General features: G+C 40.3%; 1 protein-coding gene across 1 annotated transcript in view; it reads left to right on the top strand.

The window, feature by feature from the left end:
- The window catches only part of LOC124555927 (protein DDI1 homolog 2-like), an 84,888-nt gene that overhangs the window by 10,470 nt on the left and 58,354 nt on the right, over positions 1-16,064 (top strand). Inside the window, exon 3 of the mRNA XM_047129981.1 lies at positions 8,581-8,699. Within this exon, the coding sequence (XP_046985937.1) occupies positions 8,581-8,699 (119 nt within the window). The remainder of the gene's footprint in view (positions 1-8,580; positions 8,700-16,064) is intronic.

Genomic DNA, 16,064 nt, shown 5'->3' on the forward strand with positions numbered 1-16,064 from the left:
GTACCAGACCCCTGACAGGTGTCCCTGGCAATGACATCAAACACAAATGCAATTGACGAGCACTTTGCGGAGCACTATGCTCAAGTGTCTGTGTCGGAGAACTAGCCCCCCCTCCCTGCCTTTCGCACCTTCAACCAGAGGATGGAAAGGAAATTCCCCTCTTTCACTAGATGCCGCAGTGAACCCTATAACGCCCCATTTGCAGAGTGGGAGCTCCTCAGCGCCCTTGCACATTGCCCTGAACAGCTCCTGGACCAGATCAGATCCACGCTTAGATGATTAAACATCTCTCGTCAGGCTACCAGCAACATATCCTTGTCATTTTCAACCATATCTGGAGTAATGGCATATTCCCATTGCAATGGTGAAAGAGCACCATCATTCCAGTGTTCGAACCTGGTAAAAACTTGCTTGATGTGAATAGCTATTGGCCAGTCAGCCTCACCATCATACATTATAACCTGTTAAACGTACGGTGAATCGACAATTGTGTTGGCTCCTGGAGTCATGGGGCCTTGCCAGGGTGATTTCTGCCAGGTTCGCTCTAGCGCTGACAACCTAGTGTCCCTCAAGTCTGCCATCTTAACAGCCTTTTACAGGGCTCAATGTTGAGTGTGTGTGTATTTTTAGTGGCCATTAACAGTTTAGTAGCAGCTGTGGGGCCATCGGTCTCACCTTCCTTGTATGAAAAAGACTTTTCCATTTCCTACTGCTCCACGAGTACTGGCATTGGTGAGAGGCACCTACAGGGAGCCATTCACAAGGCACAGTCATGGGCTGTAATCCACGGCATCCAGTTTTCAGCCGTGAAGTCGAGTGTCATGCACTTCTGTTGGTGTTGTACCATTTATACAGAACCAGAACTTTACCTTGAAGACAATTCACTCACTATAGTGGAGAAATATCAATTTTTAGGACTAATTTTTGATGCCTGAGTGACTTGGCTTCCTCATCTTCATTAGGGTAAGCAAAAGTGCTGGCAGGACCTCAATTCCCTCCACTGCCTGAGCAACACCAACTGGGGTGCAAATCACTCTACACTGCTGTGGCTCTACAAAGCCCTTGTTCAGTCCTGTCTTGACTATGGGAGCCTGGTTTATGGTTTGGTGGCACCCTTAGCATTGTGTTTACTAGATCCAGTGCACCACTGTGGTGTTAGACTAGCTACAGGAGGTTTTAGGACAATTATGATGATGTGCCTACTGGTGGAGACTGGGGTCCCTCCATTGATCAGCCAGCGACAAGTGCACGCCAATTACATTGTGCACATTCATAGTGCTCCTGAGTATCCAAATTACCATCCCCTTTTCCCAACCATGGTGGTTTATCTCGCACATCAGCAGCCCAGGTCAGGGATTATGATCATGGTTCATGTCCGATTCCTTCTGTCTGAACTAGAGTCCTTTTCTTTACCACCTCTGCTCCAGGTAGCTTCGTCTGGACGTTCTGCATGGCTCTAAGGACTCAGTTCCTCCTGAGGCTCGCAGCTGTCACCACCTCTCAATTCTTGATGCATCCCAGGGCTCTGAAGTAGTTAACACAAATAGCTTGATGGCTGGTGGCCATGTTGGCTTTGCCGATGCTCACAAAGGGTATATTGAACAGCATTCCTTGCTGGATGGCTGCAGTGTTTTCGCTGCAGAGGTGGTGACCATATCTCGTGCTCTTTAGCATAACCATTTGTGCCCTGGCAAGTCATGTTTTGACTGTAGTGACTCCTTGAACAGCGTACAAACTATCAACCAGTGCTACCCTTGCCATCCATTGGTAGCCCTCATACAGGAGTGCATCTATGCCCTGGGACAGTTCAGTCATTCACTGTTGTTTGGTTGCCCTGTCATGTAGTCTTCAGTTACCGGACTTGTTACCATTAATTTTAGCTGACACCACCTCATTGGGTGATTTAGTTATACATTTTGTATGTGAGGGTTTTTTTATCATTCTATCTTAGTTTTAGTGCATGTCCTTTGTCATTGTGTGTGCTCTACCCTAGTACTTTTCGGCTGGAGGTTTTAGTGTGCTGCAGATTGGCAGGCTTATCCTTTTTATTCCCATGATCAACCATCAATGGTCATCTGCTCTCTTGTTTTAATCCCTTCTACCTGTTTCTTGCATCTCTCTGTGGTTTTCTTGTCCTATTTTGTCCATTGTAGTGTTTGTTGCCCTTCTGTCATTCTTGTGGTTTTCCTTTTCTCCCGGTTTTGTGCTGTAAGTCTCGTGTTTTCTTTTTCCCCCTTGTGGACTTGTTTTATAGGAACAAGGGACTGATGACCAAGCAATTTGGTCCCCCCCCCCCTCACCCCCCCCCCCCTTGCCACCCTTAAACCAACCAACTGATCAGCCATGGTCGTGCCACACATGAGCTTCTTGCCAATCTTGCGCCTGCTGCTTCTTTGGCACATTTCATTTGAATCCCCAGCCATGTGGGTATCCTGGTTAATGAACTTGCTGGTTGTGTAGCTGGAGGGTGCCACGCCCGGTCTCAATAAACTTCGTGCAATCAAGAGACTCACACTCCATGGTGTCCTTCCATCCACTCTCCTTGTTGAAATCTACCATACTCTGCCGTCTTTGTATTGATTGACCATATCAGGTTGAACCATGATTTTGTACTTTGTAATGAACCCCCCCCCCCCCCCCTCCATTTAGCTCACAGTGATCCATATTTTGCTGGATTATCCCTGCCTTTCCACCATTCACACCAAATATGCCCCCACCCCCCACCTTTCTTGTCTTGGGTGTCACATGGTCACATCCATTCTCGGTTTTCTTGTAAAAGTGGTTTGACCTCCCAGATTTAAATACTTGAATTTTATTCTGGTGTTGGAGGCCCTTGGTTAGTGTTGACATTGGTTTGAAAGGCCTTCGTTCCTCCCTCCATCCCGAGAAGGTCGCTCCCTCCCCCTCCCCCCCCCCCCCCCCCCTGCCATTTTCTATGTTTTGTCTGGTTTTTTGTGTGTTTCATTTCCCCAGTTATATCACAATCATGGTAAGGCCTTGGGATCAGTATGAGTCAGTGGTGGCGGTAGTGATGGCCCATCATGTGTAGTGCCTTTGGGGCACCCCCTGCTCTCACAATCCTCCCCCTCCCCCCCACCCCCCTCCTTACCCTCCCTCCTGTTCTGCTCTTTAATCATCCTGACGCCCAGGTTTACCTTTTGCCTCTTTTTTGCCATTTTCCTTTCCCATTGACTGAACTGTGCTGTTTGTGTTGTTCCTCCCTTAGTTTGTGTCACTTCAGATCATGGGACCAATGACCTTGCTGTTGGTTGGTTGGTTGCTTGATTGGAGGGTGAGGGAAACAATCTAGCAGATCGCTGTATGCCACAACACCTTTGCTGTAGTTCAAGGTGCTGTGTAGCTCAGTTTCAATTGCATATCCACTGAAGCATTTAGCTTTCTGAAGATCTGTACCAATTGTGAACTAGAAATTTCTATTCACAGTGTCCTATTGCACAGTCACTTCACAGATTTTAAAGTGCCAGCAATGCCCTCTGATCGCTTTTGAATATAGAGAGGGGAAACTTCCTCAAAGCTGCCCTCTTTCCTTTTAACTGTTAAAAACATATTCTGACTGGCAGATTGGATGCTGTTACTATTAACACAAGAATTCTGAAAATCCATCAGTCAGCAGGACCGGCTACACAAGATCACTTGTCTGATCGCATGACAATACCCACCATCGGTACATCCATTCTGCTGAGAGTTAAAGAATTTAATATCAGGGGTTCCGTCTCAGTCGCACTAGCAGCTAGGGAAATAAAGGTCTACATAGACAGGCCCCTACTTGCTTGAGTAAGCCTTACATGACTGGGGTGTGGCAGGTTTCCCAGAGATTGCCCCCATGTAGCGCACTTCGGTATTGAGGGTTTTTATAGATGTTCTTACCACCCTCGCACTTTGGGTGGTCAAGCAGAGATCCCCATTCCTTGTGGCACAACGCTCACTGCCGCACTGTACAGTGCTTGCTGAAATGTGCTGAGAGCTTACAGTGACAGAGGGCTACGGTGCAACCATTCCCCAGCTTAGGAACCCCACAGGTACTGAACCTATACCTGGCAAATGAGTGCTGAGTCCTGAAGGGCATTTCAGATGTTTGGTAGTATAGGAGTCCTATAAACACTCAACATATCTACCAAAAAGACTACACATTAATAGAGACCGGATTATATGCATTTGCATTTGCATATTTGGCTCCTTTTCACCAGTTATTGCATATTTTAATTAAAAACTGGTGACGATGCATATTTTACTCTTTGTTTACAATATTGTAAAAATTTAGATGAGCAGTCTCCTGCTCAATCTAGTTCTGATGTCTCTGATTAACTGCAACCTAGAACTGCATGTAATCGCTAACCGAGATGCCACTGCCTAGCAAATCATTACAGAACAGAAACAGGAACAGGCAGACAGAGTCAATGTTTCTGCACTCGCATCCCTGGTTAATCCCCTCTGCTGTCATACCGAACATGTTGGCAACAATTAAATTAAACTACACAAGCTTTTAGTCGCACACCCATTGTTTCAGTTTAGCTTTCTATTTACTTGTACACAGTTGACACATGTAGTGTGTAATGTGTTGTGTGCCATGCTGCCCAAAAAATGAAATGTTGTTTGATGGATAGCTGACCATCCTGGAATATTGACATATAATGGAATTGTTTTATATTGGTGAGTTTGTGAGAGAAAAGTTTCATGCAAAAAAGTTTTAAATAGACCAGCATGTCAAGACAAGTCTGCATGTCGCAAGAATGCAGAGGAAAGGACCACGACAACAACTTCTGACAGCAGCAAGTTGCAGTAGCAGGGATTTGTCCAAAGGTAACCAAAAAAGTTGGTTTAATATGGATCTACGTGAAGCATTCATTGCAAGCAATATTCCTCTTCGCAAACTTACAAACCTTATCCTCAAAGGCTTCCTGCACAAATATTGCTTAAATCAAAATATACCAGACAAATCAACATTGAGTAAAAATTACACAGCAACAGTTTACATCAACAAATGTAAATGTTCTGGAAGAAATATGCAATGAGCTGAAGGACAGGATTATCTGGATTTTAGTTGATGAAACTACAGACACTTGTGGCTATTACATTGCAAATTTAATTGTTGGTGCTTTAAAGAAAAGAGGCTGCTTCTTCCTATTTAGTGCCCTGCAAAGAACTTGAAAAAATAAATCAGTCTAAGATCACCAGATTTGTGAATGAGGGTATTAGAAAAATATTTCCAGAATCCTCTGCAGCTGAAAGGGTGTTTGTGTTTATTTCAGATGCTGCTCCCAGTATGACCAAAGCAGGAAAAGCCCTGTGAGTATTTTATTCCAATTTGATTCATGTGGTGTGCTTTGCTTATGTAGTACACTGCCTTGCTGAATAAGTACATTCCCCATTTGTGAATGTAAACAAACTGATATCATCCTCAAAGATAGTGTTTCTATAGGCTCCTGTTTGCATCAAGACCTACAAAGAACAACTATTAAATTTGCCTTTACCTCCCGAACCAGTGGTAACTCATTGGGGTACATGGGACGAAGCTGTGTTGTTTTACAATGAACATTTGTAGGCCATTAGAGGGGTAGTAAATGACTTTGATAGTGCAGAGGCTTTGGCAGTTTGCCAGTGCAAGGAAGCTTCTAGTAATACCGGTACTAAAAAAAGACATTGCTGTGATTACCACTCATTTTTCCCATGTACTTGCAAGTATTAAAAAGTTTGAAACTCCTTATTGCTGGAGGTATTCCTAAGAAATCTTAAAGAGAAGTTTGAAAACATTTTAAACAATAACCCAGGCTTTGACCCCTTGTGCCAAACTGATAGTTTTATTAATACGATGGACTAACTTTTACCAGAAACAATAAGTGTCACCATAACACCCAAATTCAATTACTGCCCAGTTACCTCAGTCAATGTAGAGTGGACCTTTGCTGCTTATAAAAATGTTTTGAGTGATCGAAGACACAATCTTACTACCAATTTCATTTGGAACACTATTTGGTCATTTATGTTCACAATAGTAAGAAAATGTAAAATAAATTGTAAATGATGCATTGATCCAATATTATGAATTAAAAGTTAATGCTGTTTAAAAAATTTCATGATTGTATGTTGTTTACTAAATTAAATATTACGGAGTCTTTGAGCGTGACCCTCTGCGTGCGATATATCTCGAAGTTGGTCCTGTACATATTGATTGTTTTGCTGCGACTGACTCGCATCGCATCTGCTTGGTACCGACAACAATAACAAAGAAGGAACAATTCATGAGACATGATATGTATCCCCATTTTGCAAATCTTTAGAAAATAATGCCAGTAAGGCCCCCTTCCTAACCTCTACCAGAAAGTATTTAGAAAATGATATCAGCATTCTAAATGTATCAATTTTTCATGTGGCCAGTGCTCTTCCTCATTATTGATATACACAGGTGCAACTCTGAGATATAATGCATGCAGTAACTACCATGTTTTTTAATTATTTGATCTTGCATATTTTAACACTTTTCATGCGTTTTTTAAGTGTTATTCATGCATATTTGCATGCATAATTTAAGGTTTTATGATGCATATAATTCAGTCTCTGCACATTAATAAGTCAAATTACAACATGTACACTTGATAAAAAGTACATACATAACTTTGAAATGCAATGAGCTCTTCATTGGTGCTGTATTACATATGATAAGTGTTCTCTATAGAATCCGGTAGTCTCAGATGCTTTTACAAACATTTAAGTCTCTGGCTATTAGTAATGGTGAGTAGCATTGTGCTACGTCAATGTAATGTCCTCACCTCCGCCAGTTTCCTTACTATTGCTGATAAGTTGATAGATACACTGACACCAGGTGACATTCTGTATTGCAGCTGCTGAAAAGGATACTCCAGCCAGCTGGATTTGCAGGTAGTGAATTAATGTTAATTTAGCATCCTCTGGTGGTGGTGGTGGTGGTGGTGGTGGTGGTGGTGGTGGTGGTGGTGTGTGTGGGTGGGTGGGGGGGGGGGGGGGGAGGGGCGCACACACTTTTTAATAAAAAAAATGAAGAAGAAAAGGAAAAAACAGGAACACTAGAAAATGAAATATCGAAATAACCAAAACACCACATAATACTACTCATAGGAGACTTCAATTCAGAGATCATTTCAGAAGAGAAAAATAAGGCAATAGGAGGAAATTTCCCTGCACATAAGCACACTGGTAAAAATGGAGAAAGGCTCGTAAACTTCTGTGGACAATTCGATTTAAAGCTAATGTCAACCATTTCAGAAATTCTTCTTCTTCTTCTTCTTCTTTTTATTCATCATCTTTATTTTTTATTAAAAGGTGTGTGTGTGTGTGTGTGTGTGTGTGTGTGTGTGTGTGTGTGTGTGTGTGTGTGCATATTTATGATGGTATAGACATGTGCTGATCTAAATGTGAGAAGTTACATTCATTCTGCTGGGTATCTAAAATTCATTACAGATTCTGTTAGTCACTGTGCCTGAACAGCTTTCACAGTCTGTTAATCTTTATGGCCAGTTTGTCTTTGTAAATCCTATAGAACTTGGATTCGAATGCATTCTCATCTCCATTCCTGGTGTCCTGAACAGCTAACATGAACGTGTTGTGTATGTTTAATACATCCACCAGTTGTTTAAGCTCCCCAGTTTTCACTAAACTGTTGGATGTTCAATGTGGCAAGTAAATGTTTTTTCTTAGGCCATATTAGGGAAGTTAGAGGAAGCTTCCTTAAATGATGTTCTTGGCTCTCAACAATCTGATGCCTAAGTTGCATCACTGTTTCCACTGATAGATTGTTTACTTCCTGGAGTATTTTTCCTTTCAGTATTTACCATCACATCGTGGTGGAAAGCAAATGAGAATGGGGTGTTAAGGACTTCATGATATGTTACATCTGTGATCGAACCACCAAATGGATATTAACATGCTGCTCATTATGGGAACAGATGCCTTTCATAGGTGACCACTTCAATAACAGATGCTACTGATTTTTGCAACCGCCATTGACATGTAGGTGGACACTGGCCACATAGCTGCTTTTTGCAAGTCGTATATGATGGGGCGTGCTTTTTGTTTTCGTCAGCAGGTTGCCGCTTCTGCTAGATCCACCACACTGAGTTCCTCTCCACCTGTACTATAATTGAGGGATTGTTGTCAAGAAAAAATGACTCATCCAGCTTCCTTGCCATTTATATTAATATCTTCATCAAAATCGGAAGCCGTCAATGTTTTTCACACCCTCTTCCATGTCACTGACTAATTAGCTTCCTCTCATCACTTACTGAGTGACAGGCTACTAAATACAGACTGCCTACATCTGTTGACTGAATCGTTGAGTACTGAGCCACACAAGTATGTGTGGGTCTAGTCCCTGTGGGGATTTTATTAACACTTATTAATAGGTATCATTATTTAATATTTACATATTAAATATACTAAAAAATTTTCCTTTAAATAGTAGTTTCAGATAGATTGTGTCTCATGCTTCTGTCATTGTGCTTAACATTTTCATTTATGCTACATGGCACCCAGGAAAAAAGCTTAAACAGCTCTTCTGACATTGATTTCTTGCTGCCATCCTAACAGGTGCACAGAGGACAACCATGTCAACAGCGTACGTCAAGCGCAACAATTTACAGCGAATGGCGAACATGCGCAGGACTGGTGTTATTGGTAAAAGGCATATAGTTGGCTGTGTCCCCAAGGTGAGTCAGTCTGCCAGGCAGTGGGGAATCACAAACACTGTACGTTCTAAGAAAAAAAAAGAAAAATTCTGTCTTTGAAAAAGGTGGTTTCCCATTAGGTTGAACTAGTTGACTTGATTTTCTTCTAGAGAGGAGATTTTTTTTTTCTCTAGATCTGTTAAATACATAAATAATTCCAGCCTCAGATGTTATAACTTCAGGAACTATGCTCAACAAACAAAATTTTTTGATCCCCAGGGGAGAGCATCTCATTTAGTCATGATAATGGCCTCAGTTAGGCAAAGGGGAATGACAAGCTTCTTGAGGTATACTGTATCTGTACAAAGCCACTCATTGATAGTCAGATTGAGTAGAGCTACCAAGGTCTGGAGATGTGTATTGCTTCATTTCGTCTGTTGTTCCAAATAGACCCAGACATTTTCTATGTGATTAACAGTTTGAGGACTGGGTAGCTAAGGTGGTGTACAACTGGGTTATACCGCGCATTTTTGTAGTTATTCTGAATTTTGTGTAGAAGGTTCTACTGTTCATAACTCAGATCAGTTTATTGCATTTGAAAGATGGAGCTTCCAAGAACTGCCCAGTCAAAAGGGGCAGATTGATAGGTTGGGACAGAGGGGTCTCTGATATGGCATCAAATTGAAAACTTCATCTTGAGGGCTCGCTGACACTTCATCAGAAATTTCTTCTTCTTCTTCTTCTTCTTCTTCTTCTTCTTCTATGACACAGATCATAAAAATTAGATTCCTGGTGTTCAACTGACAATACATACAGTTACAGAAAAAAAGGTGACAGAACAAGAGCTTAACATTACTGCTTTCAAAACCAGAAATTTGTTCGTTGAGCACTGAACCACTATTATTCAACAGAAACTCTATCTCATGATCATGTAAGGCCATCATGAAGACAAATACAAAGCGTGAATTTGACAAGAGAGGCAATGATATAAGCCGTATGCTCTGCATGTGACCTTGTGAGTTGCTACATGTGGCAAAAGCTGAATCTGCACCCTGTAAAGTGAGTAACTTTCTTTTCCTGCAAATATGAGTGGCAGGTGCTGCCAGCCATATTTTTTTATGGTAGTGCAAGCATCGTAGAAAACCTTTACACAGACAGCAGGTGTAAAACAAACATCAAAATACATTTACAACGCTGAAAAGTGGTCGATGTAGTTCCGACGTCACTCTTTTTTTCTGAGTAAATCTGTGTGATATACGAACTGTGTTGCTCATCTCTAAAACATTAAGATTGGATGATTTAGCAGGCTAGTTGTGGTATGACAGGGTGCCAGTGTCTGTCAGTCAGGGAAGGTATGTGTGCAAGTGTGTGCACATGGCTATCGTCAACTCACAAGCCCTTTCACAGTATATCAATCGTGAAGATGGAAAAGAACAAATATTGAAATCAGCCCAATTCACATTTATGGTAACCTGAATGACTATACCCGAGTTGCAATACAAAAATTGCTCTCAAAATCGCCTCAGGCACCAACTACTTTCTCCACACACATTAAATGCCTCATTTGGCCATCGCTGCAAATGGTGCTTTATGACTAGGGTGGCCCAGAAAGTAATGCCCGCTTTTTTTCTTCAACAATTCTTTATTGAACATAGTGAAAATTACACACACAAAATAATGGTGTTTTATGTAAACACGCTATTTTTTCACATAATCTTGTTTTTTCTGTGCAATTTGTGATCCGCCATTAGACGCTGCGGGACCCATCTTGTACACATTTTTGAATAGCCAATAGAGCGGATAATTGCCTCCACATTTCCTCTACTGATTGAAAGATGCAGCACCAACTGTCGAGTCATAATGGATCTGTCCTCATGAATGACAACACCAGCTCGCTGCAACATGTCAGGTGTGACTGCCGTGGATGGTCTCCCTTACCGCTGCAAATTGTGGAGCTCCGCCAAACCGCCTTTTGCTGACCTCACCCTCAATGCCTAGTGACTAACCGTCAACAGCAGGTGTTCTGTAGACTTTGCACAACCATTTGTGAATATTCCCCACTGTTCCTTTATCTGCAGTGAGAAATTCAATGATGGCACTTTGCCTGTAACCTACATCACCTGCAGACACCATTTTGAAACTGTCTTTGAGCTACGCTATCTGTCAGAAGTGATGGAAACTTGGCATGCTTACTGAGGACACTTCAAATAATACACATGTAACGTTTTGCATTCGTAGCATTGTTTTCATTTGGGGGGGGGGGGGGGGGATGGAATAATGCAGTGCATTACTTTCTGGGCTATCCTTGTACAAGTTGAAACAAGGCAAAATTGACTTGCCAGATCACACTACATGCCTCCGACTGGCTACTGTCCAATTTGTGTTGTCTGGTCCATTGAAGATGTGCAGCCATATGTGACACTGGAAACAATGGACTTTCATGAGGTACCTGACTCCAGTAGGGTATTCGTCTGTGTTAAAAATATGGTTCGCATTGTTATTGTTGTGAGTGATTATAACATTCAAATAACTTTTACAGTCAGTATTCTCACATGTCTGTTATTTTTATGTAATTAAAGCTTAAAGGTAACTAAATTTAAAGAGATGGCCACATAACTGAAAATGCTCTGTTATTGGCTGAAGTTCTGGTGACATCACAGACTAGGAGTGAGACAAAGCTATATTTAGGAGTGTTGGCCAAAGTTACTAGATTTTTATGTACGTTTTCTGTGAATAGTTTAGCTATTTAGTGATGGAAAATGCATTTACAACTTTAAGGTAACAATAGAAAGGAATTTTATGAACACTGAGAGTGGAAACCTTCTGAATGTTGATGCATTTTTGCTCCACCCATTTAGAGTGGCAATATGCACAAAGTTGGACATTCTTTTCTCTGCTCCCTGCTACGTCATTAAACTCTGTCTAAACAGAGAACTTGTAGAATATTTTGCAAGTGGATCCATATCTTATACCTAGATTGTAGACTATCAATCATGAACCATAACCAAAAGTACAATAAAATTATTCTGGACAAATTTTACTGCGAAGTTCCTCGTGGGTAAGACCATCAGCAGAGATTCCACAGGGCTCATGCAATTTCAGTAGCATTACCAAGAATTCATTGTAGCAGTTGTTTTGATGGTGAAATCTAATATATATCTTCAAATAACTGATGATGGTCGAAGTAGAGAGGATATAAAATGTAGAATGGCAATGGCAAGGAAAGCGTTTCTGAAGAATAAAAATTTGTTAACATAGAGTATAGATTTAAATGCCAGGATGTCGTTTCTGAAAGTATTTGTATGGAGTGTAGCCATATATGGAAGTGACACGTGGACAATAAATAGTTTAGACAAGAAGAGAATAGTAGCTTTCGAAATGTGGTGCTACAGAAGAATGCTGAAGATTAGATGGGTAGATAACATAACTAATGAGGAGGTATTGAATAGAATTGGGGAGAAGAGGAGCTTGTAGCACAATTTGACTAGAAGAATGGATTGGTTGGTAGGACATGTTCTGAGACATCAAGGGGTCACCAATTTAGTGTCGGAGGGCAGCGTGGAGGGTAAAAATCGTAGAGGGACACCAAGAGAGGAATACACTAAGCAGATTCAGAAGGATGTAGGTTGCAGTAAGTACTGGGAGATGAAGAAGCTTGCACAGGATAGAGTAGCATGGAGAGCTGCATCAAACCAGTCTCAGGACTGAAGGCCACAACAACAACAACAACAACTTCAAATTAATCTTAGTCTGAGAAATGGATAACTCAGGATAAATACATTTATTTTGCTTTCAAAAGATCCACTTTTTTGGAAAGCATCCCTAGTGGCCAAGGTACCACCATACACCCACACTGCAACAAGGTGTAGGACAATTAAGTTTTGTATATGGAGAGATATAAAGCCACAAAACATAAGGCCCTGATGCTTGTTAGTGGAAACTAGCATCAGTATCTGAAGCAGGCCTGCTTTCTTCTTTAAACATAAGGACCCTAGCTGGACAATGTGAAGATAAAAGCATTGTTTCCAATAAAGTAAAAAGTGTGTGATCACATTAACTAGAAATCTTCTTGAAGGTGACTTGTGGGAACAGCGATTACAAATGCAAGTGCATGTAAATGGCAAGGAAAACACAACAATACTCTGTTTCTGATCAGTGTCTTGAAGTTTTGTAATTGTGATTTAGTTTCCATATGTGAGGACTGTTTGAGTCACTTTAAAAATAAATTAAAATATTCCTTCTGACCGAATTTGAACCAGTACCTGTGTATTTCAGCTTACTGACTTCTATTGCCTGCTGCACTACTAATTGAGCTGCCAAAGGGTGCTCGTAATGTTTCATATAACAACTGTTTTCAGTGGGAGTTTAATTTTGTTGGATTACACTGTCCTTCCTTGTTCAATGGAAAAACGTATCTTGGAAATAAATTAATGTCAGCTTCAGATTGCAAGACATTTGTAATTATGTTAGAGAACTTACGCATTAACATGGTGACATTTTGCCAGTACAATGCAACCACATTTTACACATCTTCTCATTCTTTGGAACACTCCACTTTTTCAGGATTTTGTATAGATGTATTTGTGCAATGTGGTACCTCACAACATTTGTAACCCATTTTCCAAAGCACAAAACCCAAAATGACATCACTGTGGCTAAGTGTCAGGACAGTATGAGCAGTGAAGTAGCCAGTGATGTCACAGCATCACGAGACGCAGATGGAGCATTTTTCAGGGCTTTCAAATTAATTTAATTTCATTTATTTTTTTAATACTGAAATTAAAGAGAAAAAAAGCATGTTATGAGCATAAAATGACATAATTAACCATTTAAGACAGATTTCTGGAAAACTGTGATACACCCTATTGTAGTTTTCATGCAGTTTGCACAGAAACAAGTTAAGCTGGACCTGACAGCAGTAATTTTTTGAGTATGAAACAGATTGTTGTAGAAAAGGTGTGACATCAATCTCCAGTCTCTTTTGATTAGATTATTTTTACATTGTGTTAACTGGCTGAGAGTCATACACTGTTTCTCATTGTTGTGTTGGGCACCTCGTGTCTGTACACTGATAAACCAGTGAACTTTACCCATAGTGTGGTCACTGGCATCTCGGAATGCAGTAACTCCTTTGTGCCGTTCTGTTGTGCTTCCGTGTCAACTTGTCTCACTGCACTGATTCCGTACGACTTAGACTGCCAGTGGAGAGTCACATGACTGCCTGATGACAGTCCTACCAGTGTCATCTTTTAAAAGGTGTGACATTTTCTGTTTGATGGGCTTTGTTTCTAGTTTTTTTTAGTCATCGAAGGATTTGAGACCATTGTGAAAAAATGCGGGTCATCTTCCTTTTTGAGAGGGCTTGTTGGAAAGACTAACGTGACATCTGTCTGTTGTTGAAATACAGAGCATGCGTTTGCAACGTGTATTATGACCTTGGAGACAGAAAATCTCCTCATCAGTTTGTAAAATAGGGTCTGAATGGGGGGGGGGGGGGGGGGGAGTAGGAATCCTCAAACAACTTTTAAAATTCAGCTCATTTTGTTCGTCAGTGGCAGAAGATACTGGTACAGAGGTCAGTTGTTGTGGTTGTTTTTTTTCCTTCGAGAAGGGATTCAATACAGTTCCACCCTATCACATACGGAATAAAAGTCCAGCTTACGGAATGTCAGATCAGCTTTGTTTCTGATTTGGGACTTAGAAGCACAAATCAACAAATTGTTCTTGACGAGTTGAAATAGATACATAAAAGTAAATGTAATTGTATCCCAGTGAGTATTATAGAGCTGTTAGTATTCATGATATATGGGTGTCAGAAATATTGCTCTACCCACTAAGAAAATGTGAGAGGAAATGTGCACACTGCTGTTTCTCAGTTAGCTGTGCAGTTTCTAAAGAAACCCCTCTGTGTAAAAGCATTAGAACTGAAATAACCATGGACACAGTGCATCTCCTCAAGAGAAATATCAGTTGTGCTTCCGTGACAACTTGTCTCGCTGCGCTGATTCCATACATTCCACGTGACTTAGACTGCCAGTGGAGGGTCATATCTTTCCACAGATTGTACTCCAAAAAGAAGAGTGAGGTAAATTCTACATTGGCTGTTTCTCAGCTTTGTAAATGTATTGTGATGTGAGGTGAAATCTATCTGTATTTTGAATTATAATGAAACGTCACTAAAGGAACACCGTGTATGCGACATTTCTGTAAGTTTTCAGGAGAGAGAAAAGATAACAGAAAATATGTTAAAATTATAATAGGCTTTAGTTGTCATGTTTCTTGTATTCTTTGTTGTTGGTTATAATGTATTTTACTAGAAATTTAAAGTTACTAGGTAAAACTATAATTTTCTATGAATCACTCAGTTTCCAAATTAAATTAACTTTATTTGTTTCTAGTAAGAACTAGACAAAAATAATAATCAGGTATGACAGTACAGTTTGGTTTGTTTTATACAGTCATCACATACAATCATAAAATGTTACAGGAACTTTATTTACTAAATTTAAGAATTAGACAAAAAGAATAGTAAAATATTACATCAGTGTAGCTTTCATATCTTAGTTATCAAACAATATTTCAACTTTGTTTATGAATGTTGAAGTAGACAAAAATAATAATGAAATATGTCAATAAACCTTAATATATATTCCCCTAAAAAGTTAAATCACTGGTCAAATGTCTTAAGATTGAATTTCAGAAACTTTGTTTGTGTTCTTTTCATTTTTCATAGGGTATGTTGCCATAAAATGAATCACAATCAGCTGGAATGTATTCTTTTAACTGGTGAAGATAATTCCACTTAGACTGTTTTGTTTTCCACCTTACTGTATGGAGAGGTGGGAATGCTGGCATAACTTGGAGAGCTTTCGATCATCTTGATAATGAGAAGTACTTGTTGTCGAAATTGGTCTTGAATTTTGTGATCACGCTAAGATCAAGGTGGATACGACCTGGGACAACTGGGAGATCCAGGAAAAACCCAATAATTTTTTTAATGCGGGAGAAAATCAGGAAAAACTGGAATTTTAAAAAATTCCTGGGGAATTTTTCTTTGTTTGTCTTCAGTTAAATTTTTGTAATTTTGGCTGGTAAGAACCAATAATTTAACAAAGGATATTACTGTATCCCGCAACTGCAGAATAATACTGCAGCGAGAAAACGTGAAAAAGAGAGAGAAAAAAAAAATAAAACTTCAGTTGCAAAGAAAATGCACCACATACAACAACAAAACAGTGTTTATACGTGTGTCTGTCAGCAGGAAAATGTGTCAAAGGCTTTAGGAAGAGTACACAATGCTTCTTAACAACAAATTTCCTCCAATGAGTGTGATGTCACAACTGTTTACATTAGATTCATTCGAGCAGTTGCGAGTGGGCTCGTGCACATGCGCAGTTGAGTCGCATA

The sequence above is a fragment of the Schistocerca americana genome, chromosome X, assembly GCF_021461395.2.
Source record: "Schistocerca americana isolate TAMUIC-IGC-003095 chromosome X, iqSchAmer2.1, whole genome shotgun sequence".
NCBI classification, from domain to species: Eukaryota; Metazoa; Arthropoda; class Insecta; order Orthoptera; family Acrididae; genus Schistocerca; species Schistocerca americana.